The sequence below is a fragment of the Oncorhynchus nerka genome, linkage group LG27 (assembly GCF_034236695.1).
Source record: "Oncorhynchus nerka isolate Pitt River linkage group LG27, Oner_Uvic_2.0, whole genome shotgun sequence".
Taxonomy (NCBI): domain Eukaryota; kingdom Metazoa; phylum Chordata; class Actinopteri; order Salmoniformes; family Salmonidae; genus Oncorhynchus; species Oncorhynchus nerka.
This window is the reverse complement of record NC_088422.1, coordinates 40,527,079-40,547,793: the sequence shown is the minus strand read 5'-3', so window position 1 is coordinate 40,547,793 and position 20,715 is coordinate 40,527,079. Positions and strand designations below refer to the sequence as shown.

Below are 20,715 nucleotides of genomic sequence, written 5' to 3'. Positions count from 1 at the left end.
AAAAGCTATGGATTGACTATGCTGTGCAAACCAACCACACATAGAAAACCTCACAAGAATAACATAACTAAAGCGATAACTAATTAAATAGATATTTATATATTTAGATATAATATAAATATTTTTTATTCAATATACATAGAGCTCTTTCTGTGTCAACTATTTACATAAACATGACTACATTTTGTTAAAATAACAAATAGCTCTATAGGCCAGGCAGATATTTAGTGTACAGTAACCTTTCTGCTCTTTCCTTTTCAGAGGTGAACTAATTCAATAGATGTTGACTTTCCTTGTTCTGTGTTTTGACTGAAAGGCAAAGCAAGTCAGAAAATCTGTTGTGTTCTGCTTGTGGGTAACCTGAAGCTGATAGCTAGATCCTTCCTGTCATTAAAACTGCAAAACGCTCTCCCTCATAAATATGGGCGAAGGTAATTCTCTACTAACACACCTTACTTTCTCTCTAACATGGAATGTGCTTTAATCTCTTTACTGGTTTATTTCAACAGTTAATGTACTGTCTGTCTGTGCGACTTCCCTTCAGACACATTTAAGTGATTACTACCGGCTACAGTGCGTGACCAGCAGCAACACAGACACGTACATTAAAACACAAGCTAGACGCCACCGTCATCAGAGAGAGGAAGGTACAAGTTTTTTTCCTACCCCCCCCCCCCCCCCCCCATCATAAATTCTGAAATGGCAGGTGTGGACATCTTAATAACCCCCTCCCCCCACCCCATAAGAGCCATAAACATGGAGGTATGTATCCGGTCGCTAAGCCTGGTAGAGAAGAGAGGGATGGATGTATTGCTGCCGACCACAACAACGAAGAGGTTGTGGAACATGGATGACGTCACAGCCGTGCTTAGCGTCGTAGAACTCCCAGTGAGGCTTCACGTGGAAAGTGCAGGTAGACGATTATTTACCATAAAGACTTACTGAAAGACTACACCTGATAACATTACTACAATAGCTGCAGTGTAGATTGTTTAAAATGACCACGCCACAGCTCTTTGACCAAGACCATCCATTCCTATACTCCGTTCCAAAATACCATGCTGTGATTGGTCAGCTGGTTAGTCAGGTGGCACAGCTCTGCGGTCTGTACGACCACCACCTATGGAGGGGCCAGTCTCATGGGAGAAATGGGCGAGATGGGATTTAGAGCTGGGGGTCGAGAGGGGTTCTCATCATGACTGGATTGCTTCAGATGGCTTCTGAACAAGAGAGAGGCAGTGGGGTGTATGTGTGGTGTTGTAATCACATTCTCTAGCTGTCTTAAGTTTTCGGACGCTGGAAGGGGGACACTGCATGGATGTGAAAAGTCAGTCACCTCTACTTGGCTCTTGCACTGAAACAGACAGCAGAGCAGGAAGGAAGGACAGAAGGAAGGGGGCAGGCTGGTGGACACAAAGGGACGGACGGAGTGTCTTATCTTCCTAATCCCACTCATCAAAAAGCTCTGATTGGGCAGTGCCACAGACTGATCCTCCATTTTGGTTGGCCGATGGACGGTTGAGATAGGACGGTCGGTGGGTGTGTCTAAGAGGTGTTGCATTGGGGGTTTCAGGGGGAAAGAGGTGGAATACAGTTGGAAAGGAGGAGGGGGCTTGGTCAGAACAGGCCAGTCCTGCTGGGAGTGAGGTCTGATTGGCAGAGACTGGTTGGAGGGCGGGAGTTAACTGGACGACAGAGGGACGGGATTGGATGGGGGCTGGGGTCAGAGGTTGAGGGCTGTGCTCTTATAGGCTGCAGCCCAGCTGCTCGGCCTTCTCCTGAGTGTTTTGGTTCTGCATGCGCAGGCGCAGGCTGGCGCTGGAGTATCCCTCGTCACTGCAGCTGCTACGCAGGCTGCCCCGCTCATCAGAGTCACTGACACTGCTGGTGCTCCACTCCAGATCCCCCAGCAGGTAGTCAGTCCCCTCCACATCCACATCCAGCTCCTCCTCTGCAACACACAACACAGGTCAATATTATGCAGGTACCACAATCAGCCCAATGCGTTCTCTACTGAGCTCATATTCAAATTCAATAACTTTGGTTAACATAAAGCCCCATCACTAAAGAAGGGCGGAAGGATTGGTGGAAGAGAATGGACACCTTTACATTGTATTATGCTTTGTGCTTTGATGTAAAAACGTGTAACTTTGACAAATGAAGAAAAAAACAAAAACATGTTATACTGAAAACCTCCACAAAGCATTAATGATCCCAGTTCAGTTTGTAATGTAGGAGAGGGATTCCCTTGTGTGCTCACCCTGGTCTGAGTCAGGATTGTCAGAGGAGACAATGGATCCTGTGCTGTCCATGCGTGTTCTCTCCACCCCCAGCTGCTCCAGACGCCGTTGCAGGTGCCTCTGCTCTCTCTGCAGCTGGTCTAAGGTATGCTGGGCTCTCCGCTCGCTCTCCTCCAACCTCTACAGCAGAGACACATACAGCAATAGACACTGGCCCTCACTTTGTGTGTGCGCTCTTGTGACAGCTGCCTTTTGCCCTCCTGCAACCTCTGACCTCGGTATGTACAGTGCCTTCAGAAAGTATTCGTACCCCTTGACTTATTCCACATTCTGTTGTGTCAGAGACAGATTCTCTCTCTCTCACCCATCTACACAATGCCTCATACTAATGACAAAGTGAAAAAATTTTAAGACATTTTTGCTAATGTTTTGAAAATTAAACAAATCTCATTTGCATAAGTATTCACATCGATGAGTCATGTTGTAGAAACACCTTTTGCAGTGATTACAGCTGTGAGTCTTTCTGGGTGTCTCTAAAAGCTTTCCACACCTGGATTATACAATATTTGCACATGATTATTAACAAAAAAGCTCTGTCAAAATGGTTGTTGATTATGGCTAGACTCCAATTTTTCAGGTCTCACCCTAGATTTATCTCCCAGTGTCTGGAGGAAAGCAGACCAGGTTTTCCTCTGGGATTTTGCCTGTGCTTAGCTCCACTAAGTTTCTTTTTTATCCTGAAAAACTCCCCAGTCCTTAACAATTTCAAGCATACCAATAACATGATGCAGCCACCACTATGCGTGAAAATATGGAGAGTGGTACTCAGTAATTGTATTGGATTTGCCACAAACATAATTTTTTTGCAGTATTACTTTAGTTGCTTGTTGCAAACAGGATGCATGTTTTGGAATCTTCCTTCTCACTTTGTCAATTAAGTTAGAATTGAGGAGCCATTAAACACTGTTTTAAAGTCACCATTGGTCTCATGGTGAAATCCCTGAGCGGTTTCCTTCCTCTCCGGCAACGGAGTTAGGAAGGACGCCATTATCTGTGTAGTGATATTCCATTCAAAAGTGTAATTAATAACTACACCATGCTGAAAGGGATATTCAGTGTCTGCTTTATATAAATCTACCGATATGTGGCCTTTTTTGCTAGGCTTTGGAAAATGTCCCTGGACTTTGTGGTTGAATCTGTGTTTGAAATCCACTGCTTGAGTGAGGGACCTTACAGATAATTGTATGGGTTGGGTGCAGGGATTAAGTAGTAATTCAAAAATCATGTTGAAACACTATTAGAGAGTGAATACATACAATTTGTGGCTTAAGCAACTTTTCACTCCTGAACGCATTTCGGCTCGTCATAACAAGGTTGAAAACTTGTTGACTAAATACTTTTCATTGTTCATTTGTAAACATTATGGGGTATTGTGTCGGCCAGTGACAAATCTCAATTTAATCCATTTTAAAATCATGCTGCAACAACAAAAATGTGGAAGAAGTCGAGGGGTGTGAATACTTTCTAAAGGCACTAACCAACCACACATAGTTAACCATAGACAGGATCCTCAACAGTCTAGTCTACAAGGTAGGTAAACCCTGGTCCTGGAGTGATGCAGGGTTTAGTTTTTACCAGGTGCCGCTTTACTCTACCTCATCAAACCCTGATGTACTCGCTCACCCGAGTTAGCACTACACTAATCACCCTCTAGACCACGAGGGTAACAGACATAGAATTAGAATACTAGAATTAACTTGAACCTTCTTATGATGGTATAAAAAGTCAGACATTTTGGTCAGGGAAGTTGGTCAACCATGGTTTGCCAGGGCGTCGATAAGATAATGTAAAACAATACATTTGAAGAATTTATCTGCACTCCGTTTGTTAGCTAGCCAGACAGTTTGAGGAATGAGCCCATTCATTTTTTCAAATTAACTGCCAATATACCATTCAAACGATGCAGCCAATCCACAGCCATACACTAGAAGAAATCCGTTGATAAGATATCTATACTTGTCTGAGTCCTAACACAATGGAGACATTTATGGTCTATTCACATATTTTAGAGGCTATTTATACAGAAACTTTGTATAAAACCTGTATGAACCATGATTTGACAATATATATTTTTAAATTGACGATAATTCTATTACACAATTTCACAATATCAAATCATATGCCTTTTATTTTCCTACATAAGTAAAATCAGGATTATGCCTCTACTGCCATTCATTCCAATTAGATTGGTTTGGATTTCTCCCCGACCAACATGGCTGCCATTTTCACCCCTTTCTGGAACTAAGGGTTTATTATATAGCTCCCTCTAGTAATTTAATAGGGTCTCCATGGTAACAGATTTCTTTCTATTTTAGTCAACTCTGTGGCTGTAACCACGCCAAACGTTGCCATGACAGTAAAAAGGGAGTTGGCTGAGGCAGAAACAAAGTGGCACCGTTTATTACCCTCTTCCAATGGTAGAATAAATTGCCCTCTTGAAACTGTAAACACTTTAAACTGATTTCTCATTACTTCTCCGCCCACCATCACCCACCACAATGTGTTTCTTGGCCCTCATCAGCAGGCTGAGCGTGGTATGCCTGTTGGAGTCTGGTCCCAATGGAACGAGGGATTTCAGTCGCTCTAAACACAGCCGTAGGTGTGCGCGTCTGGAGAGAAAGAGAGAGATGCATCATTTCATCAGCTCCCTATAAAAAAGGCCCAGTGCCGCCTAAATTCAGTTTTTCCCTGTGCTTTGTATCATATTCTGCAACAGCTGATGAAACTAACACAGGAAAAGTGAGAGAGAAAAAAAAAGTTATTTCCTGAGTGTATTTTCAACCAGGCAATCCTGGTGATGTCACCAGCCCACAAATTGGTTAATATAGCTCTGCAAATAACAGCTAGCTTTCAGTTCCCCACTCAGACCACTCCCAGCTAAATTCTTGAGAAATTGTTTGAAAATGTTAATGGAAAACTAAGAATTGTTACGCAGAAATATGATATTGATATGAAAATGATGGCATTGGGCCTTTAAACCCCCTCAGACGTCATTGGTCACCTCATATGGTGTCAGATCTCTAGCTCCCTGTAGCTCTCCTGCAGTCATTTCACCATTTACATTTAAGTCATTTAGCAGACGCTCTTATCCAGAGCGACTTACAAATTGGTGCGTTCACCTTAAGACATCCAGTGGAACAGCCACTTTACAATAGTGCATCTAAATCTTTCAAGGGGGGGGGGGGGTGAGAAGGATTACTTTATCCTATCCTAGGTATTCCTTTCTTTTCTTTCACCCATGAAAGAGATCACTTTCATCCACAAACACTTGTCTGCCTAGGGCCTGCACCTGCCCGGTGATCACAACATTTACATTAAGCTGCCCGAGATCTCTTTATTATCCCCCCTCGGCTTGGCAGCTGAAGGGGAGTAGTGGGTGTTGATGGATGACCACATGACCCCCGTTACACATCACACCTCCAACTGGAGGCTGCTACATGCACACATGCAGAATGACCTCACTATTTACTGCAGGTGTGCATAGCGATCTTAGGATGAATGCTCTGGATAAGACTGTATGCCAAATGACTAAAATGTGCATACCAAAGGCCAACGCATGAGTGGGGATAAGTTCAATTGAAAACGAAACGTGGGATAGTTGAGAACATCTGAAATGCTATTTGTAGCTCAAGGCTAGGAATATGAAGAATATTTAGTACTGAGAGTACTGCAGAGATGATACAGTATGTGTTTATCCATTCCAACTGCAGTGTGAATGACTAAAGAATATTCTAAAGTTCATTGGAGAGACACACACAGCCAACATGACACACACACAGCCAACATGACACACACAGCCAACATGACACACACAGCCAACACACACAGTGTAGATAAACAAGTACATAAGAGTGGGACATATCCAGGTGTGTTCCTCTGCTAGCCTAAAGCTTAGCTTAATATGAACTATTCCAAAGGGCAGGAAACTGGCATGACATAATGTCCGAGCAGGAGCTCTGTTGTGATAGAATCAGGATGTACAGGGAGGCTAATGTTTGTTAAACAATGTCAACTGACGGGAGGGCAGTGTCATGCATGTTACGGTAAGCAGGCCTACAGTACTAAGCCGGTGTTATGTGGTCTGACTAGGGTTACAAAGCTACTGGTAATTAACTAAAGTTACCAGAATCTTCAGTAGTTTTGGAAATGAGCAGAATCTATCGTAACTTAGACTTGAATAATGTTTTTTTTTATTTTTTATATCCGTGTCCATATTGTCCATGAGTCTCTAGTAGATAGACCATATGGTTCAAGGGGAACTTGCCTAATTAATGAAAAAAAAAGCATCTAATCAAGAATGGCATTATTTTAATTTACCTCTGCAACTCTTTTTTTGACCACAACTGCCATCAGTTTGACACCAAAACATTAACAGTGCGAAAAAGAAAAGACATTTCATGTTGAAACTCAATAAACACCAATGATATTCAGTAAGTTCATTTATATTTTGTTAAATGTTTTACATCTTTGTCATATTTTTATATCACCGTATTTCATTATTTCATACATTTTGAAATGTGATAAGGTCAGAGATATATCACAGGTGTCTGCAATTTTCGGAAGTACCCAAAGGAGCCACTAGATGTCTTGTGATAGATGACATGAAATCCTTGAAAGATAGCAAAATTCTGGTAGTTTACTGGTAAACTTAGAAAGTTTATATAACCCCTCTTTTCAACACTAGGTGTGACTGAATGGCAGGACTAAGGGTGTGGTAGGAAGGACACAAAAACCAGGCTATTCCAGGGATGTATGCACTTACAACGTATCAATGGGGTGACTGTTTATGGGTCTGTGTTCATATAGCCTATATTTCTGTGAGCCTGTACCTTAGCCTTTTGACAAATCCCAGCAACAACATCAAGCGTTGAAGTCCAGACCAGGGTTTCCGTTTGGAAAATGTGGCACCGGACAACGTGACCGGGAAGATTTGAATTTAACGGCCATTTGAGAAATTTACCAGACTCGTATGCATTGTGCGTGAAACCCATTAGGGCATCCACCCACTGTGCTCAGAATGACAGGAATCACATTTTAGATTATGGTAATTCATTTGAACAGAACATGCAACTCCTGTAATAAAGCAGCCAATAAGAAATCATTTTCAAAACATTTGCCAAAATGCAATTTGTGGGAAATGTGTGACAGAGATTCAATTCTCTGTTAGGAACTTAAAGGGTGAATCTAAAGATGCAACCACTAGGATGGGTCGCTAATATGACTAGGATTGTGCCTTTGGCTTCTGGACAACGAAAGAAAGTTGATATGAAAACCAATAGAAAAGGAGAGAAATGGCATATGAGGAAGGTCTTTCATAGTCTGCTCGCGTGGCAAAAGGCCTAGCTGATTATTGAGTTGCGACTGACAGTGAAAAGCATATAAAATATATGTTGTGTGAATTGATTGCCCTTAATTTCCATAAATTCCACACGTCACCAATAGTAAATGTATCGTTAATCCCCCGTCATTTGGTTACATTCATTTCTGTATTACTAATTCCACCTAGTTATTTACCGTTCTCATTCTCGGAGTGGAAACGTTGTTTGCCTGCAACACTTGAGAGAAACAAGTTTGTTTATTTCATAACCATCAGTTATGACTTTTTTCACTGTCTTTTGTCTCGAGTCTTCTGTCTCGAGTGCTCCATGTGAGCAATGACCAAGGGCCTGGTTTAACGGTCTTGTTCATGTTGAGGGAGCGTGCGCGCCCAAGCACGCATAGAACCAGCCTACTTGGCCTGCTGCGCATAAAATGTAAGAAAATGCCCATTTGGGGCTGTTTGACTTCTGACTGTTAACTCAACACGTCCACCTCTGATAAGCTGAACTTGTGTTACGTTTTTCCTTCACCTCACACAATAAGTCAACAAAGTCTGGATGATAGCCTACTGTGAGGAACTAGTAGGATATTTGAAAAGTCTTTTCAACAATCACCAAGTCTCGGTGTGCAAGAGCAAAATATCATCATCATCATCTGATAATCCCATATATCCTGTGGAAACATCATTAAAATACCGTTTCGTTACACAATAACAGCAGTCCGTCTCAAACTCACTGGCACAGAAAACTGGGGGCCCGAATAGACTAGTTGATACAATGTTGCAAGAGACAGCTTCAGCTGATCCAGTTGATTGTATCAAATCAATGTTGCACTTCACTAGTATAGCTCAAGTCAAAACAGAGAAAAAGGCTATTTAGCCGCCAATGACTCACGGTGTATCAATGTGTCCATATGGCAGAAGCTGGTGCTCGCATTAGTAGAATTTGGACTTTTATATTTGAGGATTTTTATGATGAACCCCATGACGATTTTGAAAAACAAAAACTATTGAAATTAAACCACGAAAATGTGCATATGAAAATCATAACAGGCAGATAGGTAGAAATAGTAGAATATATTGTATCCTTCCCCAAACTTGAAACTCACGCGCCCCTTATGAAGCCTTTATAAAATAATTGCCATGTTTCTACGGTCGGATTTTCAAGTAAGTTAAGACATGCCTCATAATATGGAAGTAAAACAATTAAGCATGTTTTTTTTGCATACTGCCTCCAGCTCGCATTGTAAAGTGGTGAGTGACGTGCTGATAGCCTGCCTACCTTTTTCTCAGTCAATTTAGCCGACAACAGTTGGATTTTTTAAAACATTTTTACAAAAGCCGGCCATTACCGGCTAACGGAAACCCTTGTCCAGACATTTCAGTGTTGTGTAATATATAGACCAGAGACAAGACCATGCACGGGCAACTCCCTCCGCTCCAACCAACATGATCTCTTACACGGGCAACCGGGCCTCCTGAACGCAGGCCTTCCACTTGCCCTGCGGCCTGTAAATCATCCTCCTGTACCGTCTCTGACCTCAGGCTAATTGCCCCAGGCAGAGGGATGAGGACAGTAATGCAATCCATACATTCCATTTCTATGGGGATGAGTTCGCACGCACAAGGTGTGGTGGAGAGAGGAGTGAGGTTACACAGATGGCCAGCTCCAGCAGGCAGACTCCGCTACGGAACTCACTGCAACAGAGGACATGGGATCGAGGCAGGGTGGTAGAAGTGTAGGTGGGGGGATTCATACATAGGAGTAGAAAACATTGAGCCCATCTAGACACACACAACGACTGACAGTCGGATCAAGTCTCACCATCCTCTGGCTGGCAGTGTGTTTGTGTTTCATCATTGGCCAAACAAAAATGCTGCCATTTTGTGTGTTGGAATAAGGGGCCATGCAGGTTATAATTTGTAGAATATTTGTCATACCCGTTGTCAGTGGTGTGAGGGGTATAACGGTACACCTATTCATACCGAACCATTCGGTACGAGGACCTTGGTTCGGTTCACACTGTAAACCTGAATGAAAAAATAAAACAAATATTTACAGCAAAAACACTAGGCCTACGCTTCGAGTGAATCTGAGCTGAAAAAATATCTCAGCTCATTTCGTTAAAACAACTAGAGCCTATGCGCACGTTGGAAATCAACATTTCAATCTTAAATTGCCGCATTTCAAAACTGTACTTTTGTGAGGCGCAGCTGGGAACTAGTTCTATACAATGGGGAGGTCAAGAAGCCAGAATTGGAGGATCCTCCATCGTTTAAATCTCGCTTGGGAACGGCTTCCCAGTAGATTACAACGACGCTGGACAGAGAGTTGTGGATAAAACATTAACAGTATGTCGCCACGCTTTACGGGAACAGCCTACGCAGCTGCCAACACCTCAAATATGTTGTCACATTTACCCAGACATCACCACAGTAGACCGAAACGCAAAGAAACAACATCGTCTCCCCTCTGCAGCCCTTGGCAGCTGATTCTGACTGGGCCAAAGAAATTACAAGAGCGATAGATTAAACATTTTTTACAGTCTTTGGTTTATTGACACAGATATGCGCCTATTCTCAGTGGTTGAGAATCGGTTGGTTTCAGTCAGCACCTCGTAAAAGTACTCGAGCATCCATCTTGCACTCATTTCAGCAAACATGTAGTAGCCACTCTATATAAAGAAAGCCAAAGCTTCAATGAACTGACCAATGCACTCTGTGTTGCGCTTTCTTAACAGTGACCGCCCATCACATTACCCACAGAGGGGAGATGTACTGTGCTAAAGACAAGCCCCCACTGACAGAGGCAGTGTCATGGTGCGTTCGTAACCAAGATGGAAGCGGGAATTTACCACATACAGCTGGGGGGGGGGGTGGAATCCACTTGAACGGCCCTCCAACTGGTAATTAAACTCGTCTAGCATCATCAGCACCCACACGGTGACCTCGGACTTCACCTACTAAGTAAATGGCCTCTATAACAGCATTTTCACCAGTTAAAATGTAACAAAACATTTATAAAAAAGGAATCTATTAATGTAGTTTTTGAAATCTATAAATGTGTTTACAGGCATGATAGCTGTACCTTTAGTTTATGGTTGACGCAGTTTGTTGGCCATTAGCCAACTCTGCATTTCTCAACCAGTTCAAATCACATGAACGGGTCAAACTGGTATTTACGACTTCACAACGGGTAAATTCCTACCTCCCACATGGTTACAAACACAAAATCAAGAGTGGAAACTTGAGGCCCAACATAACAATAGTCACAACAGACAATGGCAGGAACATTGTGTATGCTGAACATTGTGAATGGCATTTCATTTTCCTGCTGTACCGAAACAGAACCAAACATTGACCCCAAAACCACAATACGAACCTAACCATGGGCTTTGGTGAACTGTTACACACCTAGGAGGGATACAATGATAGAGGCAATAGGAAGCAGGAGTGAGATGGCTGCCTTCCTTCCAGTTAAGGGAATGTGTACGGGCTTATAAAGCCTGAGAATCACACACACTCTCATGCTGTGCTGCTGTTCCCAGGCCTAAGCTCCAGAGCCATGCATTATTCAGTCAGTCTGCCTGCGCACTGAGTCATTAGCCCTGGTTGAACCAGAACACCACTCAAACCCTGCCTAGAACACCAGAGGGACAGGGACACCTCCAGGGAGAGACTATGGAAACAGGGAGACTCCAGGGAAAGCCAGGTAGAGGTCAAAGAGACCAGGGATGAGGCCTGTAAGTCCCTTTTTGGATAAGCTGCATTCTGCACTGTTCATTTCACTCTCATTACTCCTTTCTAGCCATGTGGGACTGAGGAGAGATTCAATGTCTAATAGGGTGGTCTGACAGAGCTAAGAGAGAGACAGTGATGTGGGGATTCAACGTACCTGTTTTTCTCCATCTCGTTGTGTGTAGATCTGTGAACAGACAGACAGAGGTTAGAAAGTGTCCTTACACATCATCACACAGTAGATTCAGCGTGCTTCAGTAAAGTGCTTTAATAATAGACGATCCCTCTCGGTTCGCAACCACTGCAGTCAACCAGGGAGTTATTGCAGAGAGGGAGAGGCTTGTGTTGTGTGGGAGTTTAAGAAGCGCCAAAAAGAACAGGGAAGTTAAACTCTACAAAATGATTAAAGGCAAGGAAGGATGGACATATACACACACACACACACACACACACTGGGGCAAAAAAAGTATTTAGTCAGCCACCAATTGTGCAAGTTCTCCCACTTAAAAAGATGAGAGGCCTGTAACAGACAAAATGAGAAAAAAAAAAATCCAGAAAAATCACATTGTAGGATTTTTAATGAATTTATTTGCAAATTATGATGGAAAATAAGTATTTGGTCACCTACAAACAAGCAATATTTCTGGCTCTCACAGACCTGTAACTTCTTCTTTAAGAGGCTCCTCTGTCCTCCACTCGTTATCAGTATAAAAGACAACTGTCCACAACCTCAAACAGTCACACTCCAAACTCCACTATGGCCAAGACCAAAGAGCTGTCAAAGGACACCAGAAACAAAATTGTAGACCTGCACCAGTCTGGGAAGACTGAATCTGCAATAGGTAAGCAGCTTGGTTTGAATAAATCAACTGTGGGAGCAATTATTAGGAAATGGACCACTGATAATCTCCCTCGATCTGGGGCTCCACGCAAGATCTCACCCTGTGGGGTCAAAATGATCACAAGAACGGGGAGCAAAAATCCCAGAACCACACGGGGGGACCTAGTGAATGACCTGCAGAGAGCTGGGACCAAAGTAACAAAGCCTACCATCAGTAACACACTACGCCGTCAGGGACTCCAATCCTGCAGTGCCAGACGTGTCCCCCCCTGCTTGTGCCAGTACATGTCCAGGCCCGTCTGAAGTTTGCTAGAGAGCATTTGGATGATCCAGAAGAAGATTGGGAGAATGTCATATGGTCAGATGAAACCAAAATATAACTTTTTGGTAAAAACTCAACTCGTCGTGTTTGGAGGACAAGGAATGCTGAGTTGCATCCAAAGAACACTATACCTACTGTGAAGCATGGGGGTGGAAACATCATGCTTTGGGGCTGTTTTTCTGCAAAGGGACCAGGACGACTGATCTGTGTAAAGGAAAGAATAAATGGGGCCATGTATCGTGAGATTTTGAGTGAAAACCTCCTTCCATGAGCAAGGGCATTGAAGATGAAACGTGGCTGGATCTTTCAGCATGACAATGATCCCAAACACACCGCCCGGGCAACGAAGGAGTGGCTTCGTAAGAAGCATTTCAAGGTCCTGGAGTGGCCTAGCCAGTCTCCAGATCTCAACCCCATAGAAAATCTTTGGAGGGAGTTGAAAGTCCGTGTTGCCCAGCAACAGCCCCAAAACATCACTGCTCTAGAGGAGATCTGCATGGAGGAATGGGCCAAAATACCAGCAACAGTGTGTGAAAACCTTGTGAAGACTTATAGAAAACGTTTGACCTCTGTCATTGCCAACAAAGGGTATATAACAAAGTTTTGAGATAACTTTTGTTATTGACCAAATAATTATTTTTCCACCATCATTTGCAAATAAATTCATTAAAAATCCTACAATGTGATTTTCTGGATTTTTTTTCTAATTTTGTCTGTCATAGTTGAAGTGTACCTATGATGAAAATTACAGGCCTCTCATCTTTTTAAGTGGGAGAACTTACACGATTGGTGGCTGACTAAATACTTTTTTGCCCCACTGTGTATGTATATAAAAATAATTCAGGAGGCACACGCGTGTACACACACAGAGGCCCGGGGGGGTAGACTTAGCAACAGTAACTAGAAACAGCCTGCTGCCTGGTACCAGCCAGGCTACAGAGTGAGTAAAGGGTGAAAAGAGAGTAGCGGTTGGAAGAGGGACAGAGAGAGAGAAAGAAAGGGACAGAGACGATTTAAAGGTCATGTAGTGATTGTGTATTGGTGGCCATCTTGCCTCCTACATTGCAGTGTAAACTGCATTGTTCACCAACAGCCTATGGTCCTACCAGCTCTACCAGAATGAGCCCTGTAGTCCCTTGTAGGATAAGGGCACACAGATACGCACCCCTCCCTCCAAGCTCCACACAGGGCAAGGAAGCTGGCCAGGTCTCTTTTTCATAAAGAATCTGCAAATGGGGTGAGAGGGAAAGGGCACTAGGCAGAGGGACAGGAGCAAAGTCCTCTTCTCTCCACTACACAGGAACTCCTCAACCTCCAGTCCCAAAATAGACCAACCTGCACTCTGCAAGCCGACTGCTGTCAGCACCCCGACAGCCTTGGACCCCCTCACAAAGATCAACCACGCACTACAGACAACACAAATACGAGTGCTTGCTTGCCCCAGCCAGAGAGTACAGTTCATATGACAGCACAGTAGAGCTGACTGGTAGAGAAGACTAGGATTTGGATATGAATAGGGCTACCAGTGTAACCCATTTCCCATGTGACGGGGGGGCGGGAGAGGCATGCCACTGCCAGAGACCTTTCCTCTCCTCTGCCAGGTCGTATTACTGTACAGAACAAGGCCACCTCCCCCTTCTACTCTAGGTGCAGTCTACCTGGCATGCTGTACATGAGGAGCCCATGCATTACCGTACAGTTATAAAATAGAACAAATCATTACAGACCTATTGACTTGAATGGGGATTAACGATCTAGTGATTCTGTGTGTACAGTACAGCAGTCATATGATCAATGTAATAAGCAATGAATTAGGCTACACAGTATTCCAGCTATGTAGTACTACACACATTGGAAGAGCTTTAGAATAAGGATAAACATAGCTGCATTGTTGTCATTAGCTATATATAGTCTAATCAGTCAGTTTCCCCTGGGTTCTCCTAAGGCGGAGAGCTAAGGACATCCTGGACAAAATGTTCAACTGAGTCCAAGAGGCCATAACACCAATATGATAAGATGATTAGATAGATATTGAACATCTTCCTCTCCATGACTTCATAATAGAGTGTAATAAACAGGTCTAGAGTCTAGTCCACCAACACAGTAGCATGTCAGGCCTGTTTCTGTGTGCACAGGGAGCAGGGGAGAGAAAGAAGTAAGAGAGGAGGAGAGGACCATTTCTGTAATGGAGGAACTGAAGCAGCATTGACTGCCAAGAGTGAACAGTAGAACAAAAGGGGAAAGAGGGGAGCGAGAAAAAAGGAGAGAGAAGAGTACATTCATAAAAAGTGTCAGCATTTACATTGTTACCTAGCAACGCACTACTACTACTACTTTTACAGATCCACTGCCCAGCCATGCAATTTATAAAACTTGATCGCCACTGTAAGAAGCATTTAGACCAGGGATGGGCAACTAGCAGAACTCAGTCAAGCCCTCATTGATTAGTTAGTCAATCTCACTCAGATATATTAAAACCTGCAAACATCAGGGCCACCCGAGTGGCGCAGCGGTCTAAGACACTGCAGTGCTTGAGGCGTCACTACAGAGACGGTTTTTATCCCGGGCTGTGTCCCAGCTGGCCGTGACACCGATGAGGCAATGCACAACTGGCCCAGCGTTGTCCGGGATAGGGGAGGGTTTGGCCAGCCGGGATGTTCTTGTCCCATCGCGCTCTAGTGACTCCAGTGGCAGGCGCATGCACACTGACACTGTCACCAGTTGTACGGTGTTTCCTCCGACACATTGGTGCGGCTGGCTTCCGAGTTAAGCAAGCAGTGTGTCAAAAAGCAGTGCAGCTTGGCAGGGTCGTGTACCGGAGGACGTATGGCTCTCGACCTTTGCCTCTCCCAAGTCCATACGGGAGTTGCAGCGATGGGACAAGACTATTTACCAATTGGATTTCACAAAAATTGGGGTGAAAGGGGGTAAAGAATTATAAAATAAAATAAATAAAACTGCTAACATGTCTCTCCATCCTATGGAAAATTTTGTAGAAGTGCAGGAAATTAGTTAGAGCAAATGTCCCTCTCTGGAAAAATGTGTAGAATTGCAGTAAACCCTCTCTAGAGGGAGAAAGCTCAAATGTGTTGCTCGCAATGTGGTGTGGCGGTGGGGGGGGGATTTTACACACCTCAAACACAGCAAATAGATGGCTGAACAAGACAGATCCTGAGGTGGGCGGGGCATAAACATCAAATAAAATTGTATGTCACATGCACCGAATACTACAAATGTAGACCTTACAGTGAAGTGCTTACTTACAAGTCCTAACCAACAACACAGTTAAAAATTTTAAAAAGTAACAAATAATTCAAAAGCAGCAGTAAAATAACAATAGCGAGGCTATATACAGGGCTACAGAGTCAATGCACGGGGGCACCGGTTAGTCGAGGTAATATGTACATTTAGGTAGAATTATTAAAGCGGCTATGCATAGATAATAACAGAGTAGCAGCAGTGTAAAGGGGAAGGCAATGCAAATAGTCTGGGTAGCCATTTGATTAGATGTTCAGGAGGTTTATGGCTTGGGGTAGAAACTGTTAAGAAGCCTTTTGGACCTAGACTCCAGTACCGCTTGCCACGCGGTAGTAGAGAGAACAGTCTATGACTAGGCTGGCTGGAATCTGACAATTTGACAATCTGACAAGGCCTTCCTCTGATACCGCATGGTATAGAGGTCCTGGATGGCAGGAAGCTGGACTGCACGCACAACCCTCTGTAGTAGCTTGCGGTCGAAGGCCAAGCAGTTGCCATACCAGGCAGGGATGCAACCAGTCAGGATGCTCTCGATGGTGCAGCTGTAGAACCTTTTGAGGATCTGAGGACCCATGCCAAATCTTTTCAGTCTCCTGAGGTGGAATAGGTTTTGTCGTGCCCTATTCAGGACTGTCTTGGTGTACTTGGACCATGTTAGTTTTTGGTGATGTGGACACCAAGGAACTTGAAGCTCTCAACCTGCTCCACCACAGCCCCGTCGATGAGAATGGGGGCGTGCTCAGTCCTCCTTTTTTTTCACGTTGAGGGAGAGGTTGTCATGGCACCACACAGCCAGTTGGTCAAAGCGTGCTTGGAGTACACGTCCTGGTAATCCGTCTGGCCCTGCTGCCTTGTGAATGTTGATATGTTTAAAAAGGGCTTACTCACATCGGCTGCGGAGAGCGTGATCACACAGTCGTCCGGAACAGCTGATGCTCTCATGCATGTTTCAGTGTTACTTGCCTCGAAGCGAGCATAGAAGTAATTTGGTTCGTCTGGTGGCTTGTGTCACTGGGAAGCTCTTGGCTGGGCTTCCCTTTGTAGTCTGTAATAGTTTGCAAGCCCTGTCAAATCCGACGAGCGTTCAGAGACGGTGTAATACGATTGGATCTTAGTCCTGTATTGACGCTTTGCCAGTTTGATGGTTCATTGGAGGGCATACCAGGATTTCTTATAAGCTTCTGGGTTAGAGTCCCACTCCTTGAAAGCGGCAGCTCTAACCTTTAGCTCAGTGCGAATGTTGCCTGTAATCCATGGCTTCTTGTTGGGGTATGTACGTACAGTCACTGTGTGGACGACGTCGTCGATGCACTTATTGAAAGCCAGTGACTGATGTGGTGTACTCCTCAATGCCATCGGAAGAGTCCCGGAACATATTCCAATCTGTGCTAGCAAAACAGTCCTGGAGCTTAGCACCGGCTTCATCTGACCACTTTTTTTTTAATTGACCGAGTCACTGGCGCTTCCTGCTTTAATTTTTGCTTGTAAGCAGGAAGATAGAATTATGGTCAGATATGCTAAATGGAGGGCTAGGGGGAGCTTTGTACGTGTCTCTGTTTGTGGAGTAAAGGTGGTCTAGAGTTTAACATGCTGGTGGAAATTTCGTATAAACGGATGTGTTTCCCTGCATAGTCCCCGGCCACTAAGAGCGCCGCCACTGGATGAGCATTTTCCTGTTTGCTTATTGCGGTACACAGCTCATTGAGTGTGGTCTTACTGCCAGCATCGGTCTGTGGTGGTATGTAGACAGCTACGAAAAATACAGATACTCTCTAGGTAGATAGTGTGGTCTACAGCTTATCATGAGATACCCAGGTGAGCAAAACCTCAAGACTACCTTAGATATCGTGCACCAGCTGTTGTTTACAAATATACATAGACCACCACCCCTTGTCATACCAGAGGCTGCTGTTCTATCCTGCCGATACAGTAAAACCCACCAGCTGTATGTTGTTCATGCCGTTGTTCATCCATGACTCGGTGAAACATAAGAAATTACATGTTTTAATGTCCCATTGGTAATTAAATCTTGCTTGTAGGTCATTGATTTTATTTTCCAATAATTGCATGTTTTCCAATAGAACGGATGGCAGTGGGGGTTTACTCGCTCGCCTACGAATTCTCAGAAGGGAGCCCGATCTCCGCTCCCTTTTTGTCCGTCTTCTCTTCACGCAAATGATGTAGATTTGGGCCTGTTCCCAGGAAAGCAGTATATCCTTCACGTCGGACTCGTTAAAGGAAAAAGGTTCTACCAGTTTGTGGTGAGTAATCACTGTTTTGATGTTCAGAAGTTATTTTTGGTCATAAGAGACAGTAGCAGCAACATTATGTACAAAATAAGTTTAAAAAAATAAGTTAAACGCAAAAATACATACATTTGAACAAAATAACATGGTTGGTTAGGAGCATGTAAAATGTCAGTCATCCTCTCCGGCGCCATTCTACTTTGCTACAGTCATTAGAATTTAACATGAACATTTGACTAGTGCTAAAACTACCTATGTAGCCTAATATCTCATATGAATCAGGTTCCTATTACAACAGACTGAGGCATAAATAGATCCATGCGACCCCTCCTTACTAGTTTAGATTTAATATCCAGTTATCTCGAGTTACTGCCTCGCCCGGCCACCCAGCCATACTGCTTAATCTTTGTCAGGGTTAGGTAGGAGACTGCCGCAGGAGGCTGTTTCTTCATAGCTAGGTGTCTTGGTAAGCTGGATAACAACAGACAGCTGGCCAGGCGAGGGTATCCTGTCCTTCCAGGAGAAGAGCTGTTGATCAGGGTGAACTGCTTGACTGCTGCAGTCTGTCCTCAGACACCCTGATCAACCTCAATCTGCTTGGATTCCCCACTACTGCATGTTGCTACTTGCTTAACTCTGCCTAATTCTGATTGATGTTTTTTCCTGTCTGGGATACTGCAAGGGCAAAATGCTATTAAAAATGCTCAAAGCAAACTTACAGGCACAACCACACAGACACAAACTCTAAGCATCAGTTTTATAGAGTTTCAGAAGGACTGGGTTGTTATAGATTATGATAATACAGTTAAAGATTATCATTGGCTGTAAACAGACCAATTGAGAGCATAACATTAAAGATCAGAACACAATCCCAATGGACAGCAAAGAAACAACTCAACAGAGCCCCTGCAAGTTGGTAAAGTCGAGTTGTTTTTGTCAGTACTGCATGCCTACACGCCTATATGACATTCACTACATGAGTGAATGTAGGACGAGGGGGGCTCTGCCTGCACATGGATGAATAACACATCATGATGAGGGGGTGCTTCAAAACTGGACCACACAAACTGCTTGTTTTCTGAAAAACTGATCTTGCCATTACAGCTGAATCATTGAGGGGGTCTACAGTACACAGGGGATTATACACTACTGTTAGTCAAAGGACTACCTGCTATTGGAGTTCTTCTTGCTTTTGTTTTTTCGTTTCAAGCTGTCCTTCTCTTTGCTGCTGGTGAACGGTAACATGGAGGCATAGCCATGTTCTGCTTCTGCAAATAAATGAGCAGGATACAAGTCAATCACATCATTATAATTCTCAACAGTGCAAGGAATGCATTCAATGCAGCCATACACATTCCAATGAAAATTGATGAGGGACAGAAATGTTAGATGAGGGAATACTGTATTTTTGCCTAGGTAAGATGAGACAATTTGTACAAAATATTGATTCATTTTAATTTTTCCCCTTCAGCCAATGATGTCATCTGAACTAGAGTAAACCCTGCCAAGCTACCCGGCAAACCACAACAGAGAAGTGAAGGGGTCGCTTGGAGAGAACATCAAGATCAAATCCAGTGAAGCAAGCAGGAACCCTTACCGTGTGAATGTGGAAAAAAAATGTTTTGTTATAAAATACGGTCAAATAAGCATTCTTGTATAATATGTGGTCTGCAATAATAATCAATACATTATTTATAGCTAATCAACCTGACAAATTGATTATAACAGGTGCGTCCACCAGCAATGCAATTGAGGCACCGTAGTACTAACGCAATCATTTAAAAAAAATAAGAATGCAAAATGTTATCACTACTGTACCTCTTTCTCTGCGATCAAGGTATTCTGCTGCTTCGATCAACATCTGCACCATTTCGATCGCCGCCATTTTCAACAATAGCACCGAAAAAAAGATGACAATTCGGGTCTGAATTTGGATACACTACTTCTGTGGGTTAACGTTTAACTACTTCACGTTCAATTACGTTTTTTTGGTAATGATTAAAATAAGCGAGATATATACTATCTCCCACAAGGCAATTTATCGATAACAGAAGTCAGTTATCGCTGTGATACTGCTCTGATCAGCTTGATAGCTTATTTATTGGCTAAGTTGTTTTTGTCAAATTCGCTTGACTGATGCTGGCTCGCGGTTACAATCGCTGTCAGTAATGGCAAGCTAACGTAAATGCTAGCCAACGTTCGTGGAAGTCACCAACAAAAATCTTGCAGGCAGAATTAGTGTTGAACCAAACGTCACGCCTTGTTGTTGACAAAGTAAAAATGACAACCGGTAGCTAGTTAGTTATTAGTAGATGGCTTTCAAAAACAAAGTACGTTTAAACTTAGCCGCAAAAAAGGGGGGGGGGGGAGTAGAGCTTTCTTGCTAGCGTGTGAATCTAACGACACAGCAAAGAAATGAACCCGTTTTAAAATGTGATGTCTGGTCTATTCAAAATTTCGAACCAGTGAATGTAGCTAGCTATCCAACGTCAAAACAGCCTTGTCGAATTCAAATACTGTAGTAACAAGCTGGCTAGTTATGCTGCTCGGTCTCGAGCTGCAAAGGATGACACAAAAAAATAAGTTAACAAAATATTTGAAAAGAGCGGCTAGCCAACCTGCTACCTTGCAACAGTGTTGATCAGACCGCAATTATATTGGTAAACTAACTCCTGTATTTTTTGCCAAAAAGC

The 20,715-nt window shown here is 43.5% G+C and overlaps 1 protein-coding gene across 1 annotated transcript; it reads right to left on the bottom strand.

Annotated features, from left to right (window-relative positions):
- Positions 1 to 736: 736 nt before the first annotated feature.
- LOC115111775 (max dimerization protein 1-like) lies at positions 737 to 20,715 on the bottom strand. Its single transcript, XM_029638196.2, has 6 exons — positions 19,841 to 20,715; positions 19,191 to 19,290; positions 11,513 to 11,542; positions 4,795 to 4,909; positions 2,261 to 2,420; positions 737 to 1,951 (listed from the first exon to the last, which is right to left on the bottom strand). Exons 1-6 carry the CDS (start codon positions 19,905 to 19,907, stop codon positions 1,746 to 1,748), a joined length of 678 nt encoding a protein of 225 aa, XP_029494056.1. The 5' UTR covers positions 19,908 to 20,715; the 3' UTR covers positions 737 to 1,745.

Bases quoted from the DNA above. Each gene is read 5' to 3' on its own strand.
- LOC115111775 (XM_029638196.2), bottom strand. From the start codon at position 19,907: ATGGCGGCGATCGAAATGGTGCAGATGTTGATCGAAGCAGCAGAATAC. The intron at 2,421-4,794 runs GTGGGTGATGGT...TCTCTGCTGTAG, and splicing joins GGGCCAAGAAACACATTGTG to AGGTTGGAGGAGAGCGAGCG. The intron at 1,952-2,260 runs GTGAGCACACAA...TGTGTGTTGCAG, and splicing joins CAATCCTGACTCAGACCAGG to AGGAGGAGCTGGATGTGGAT.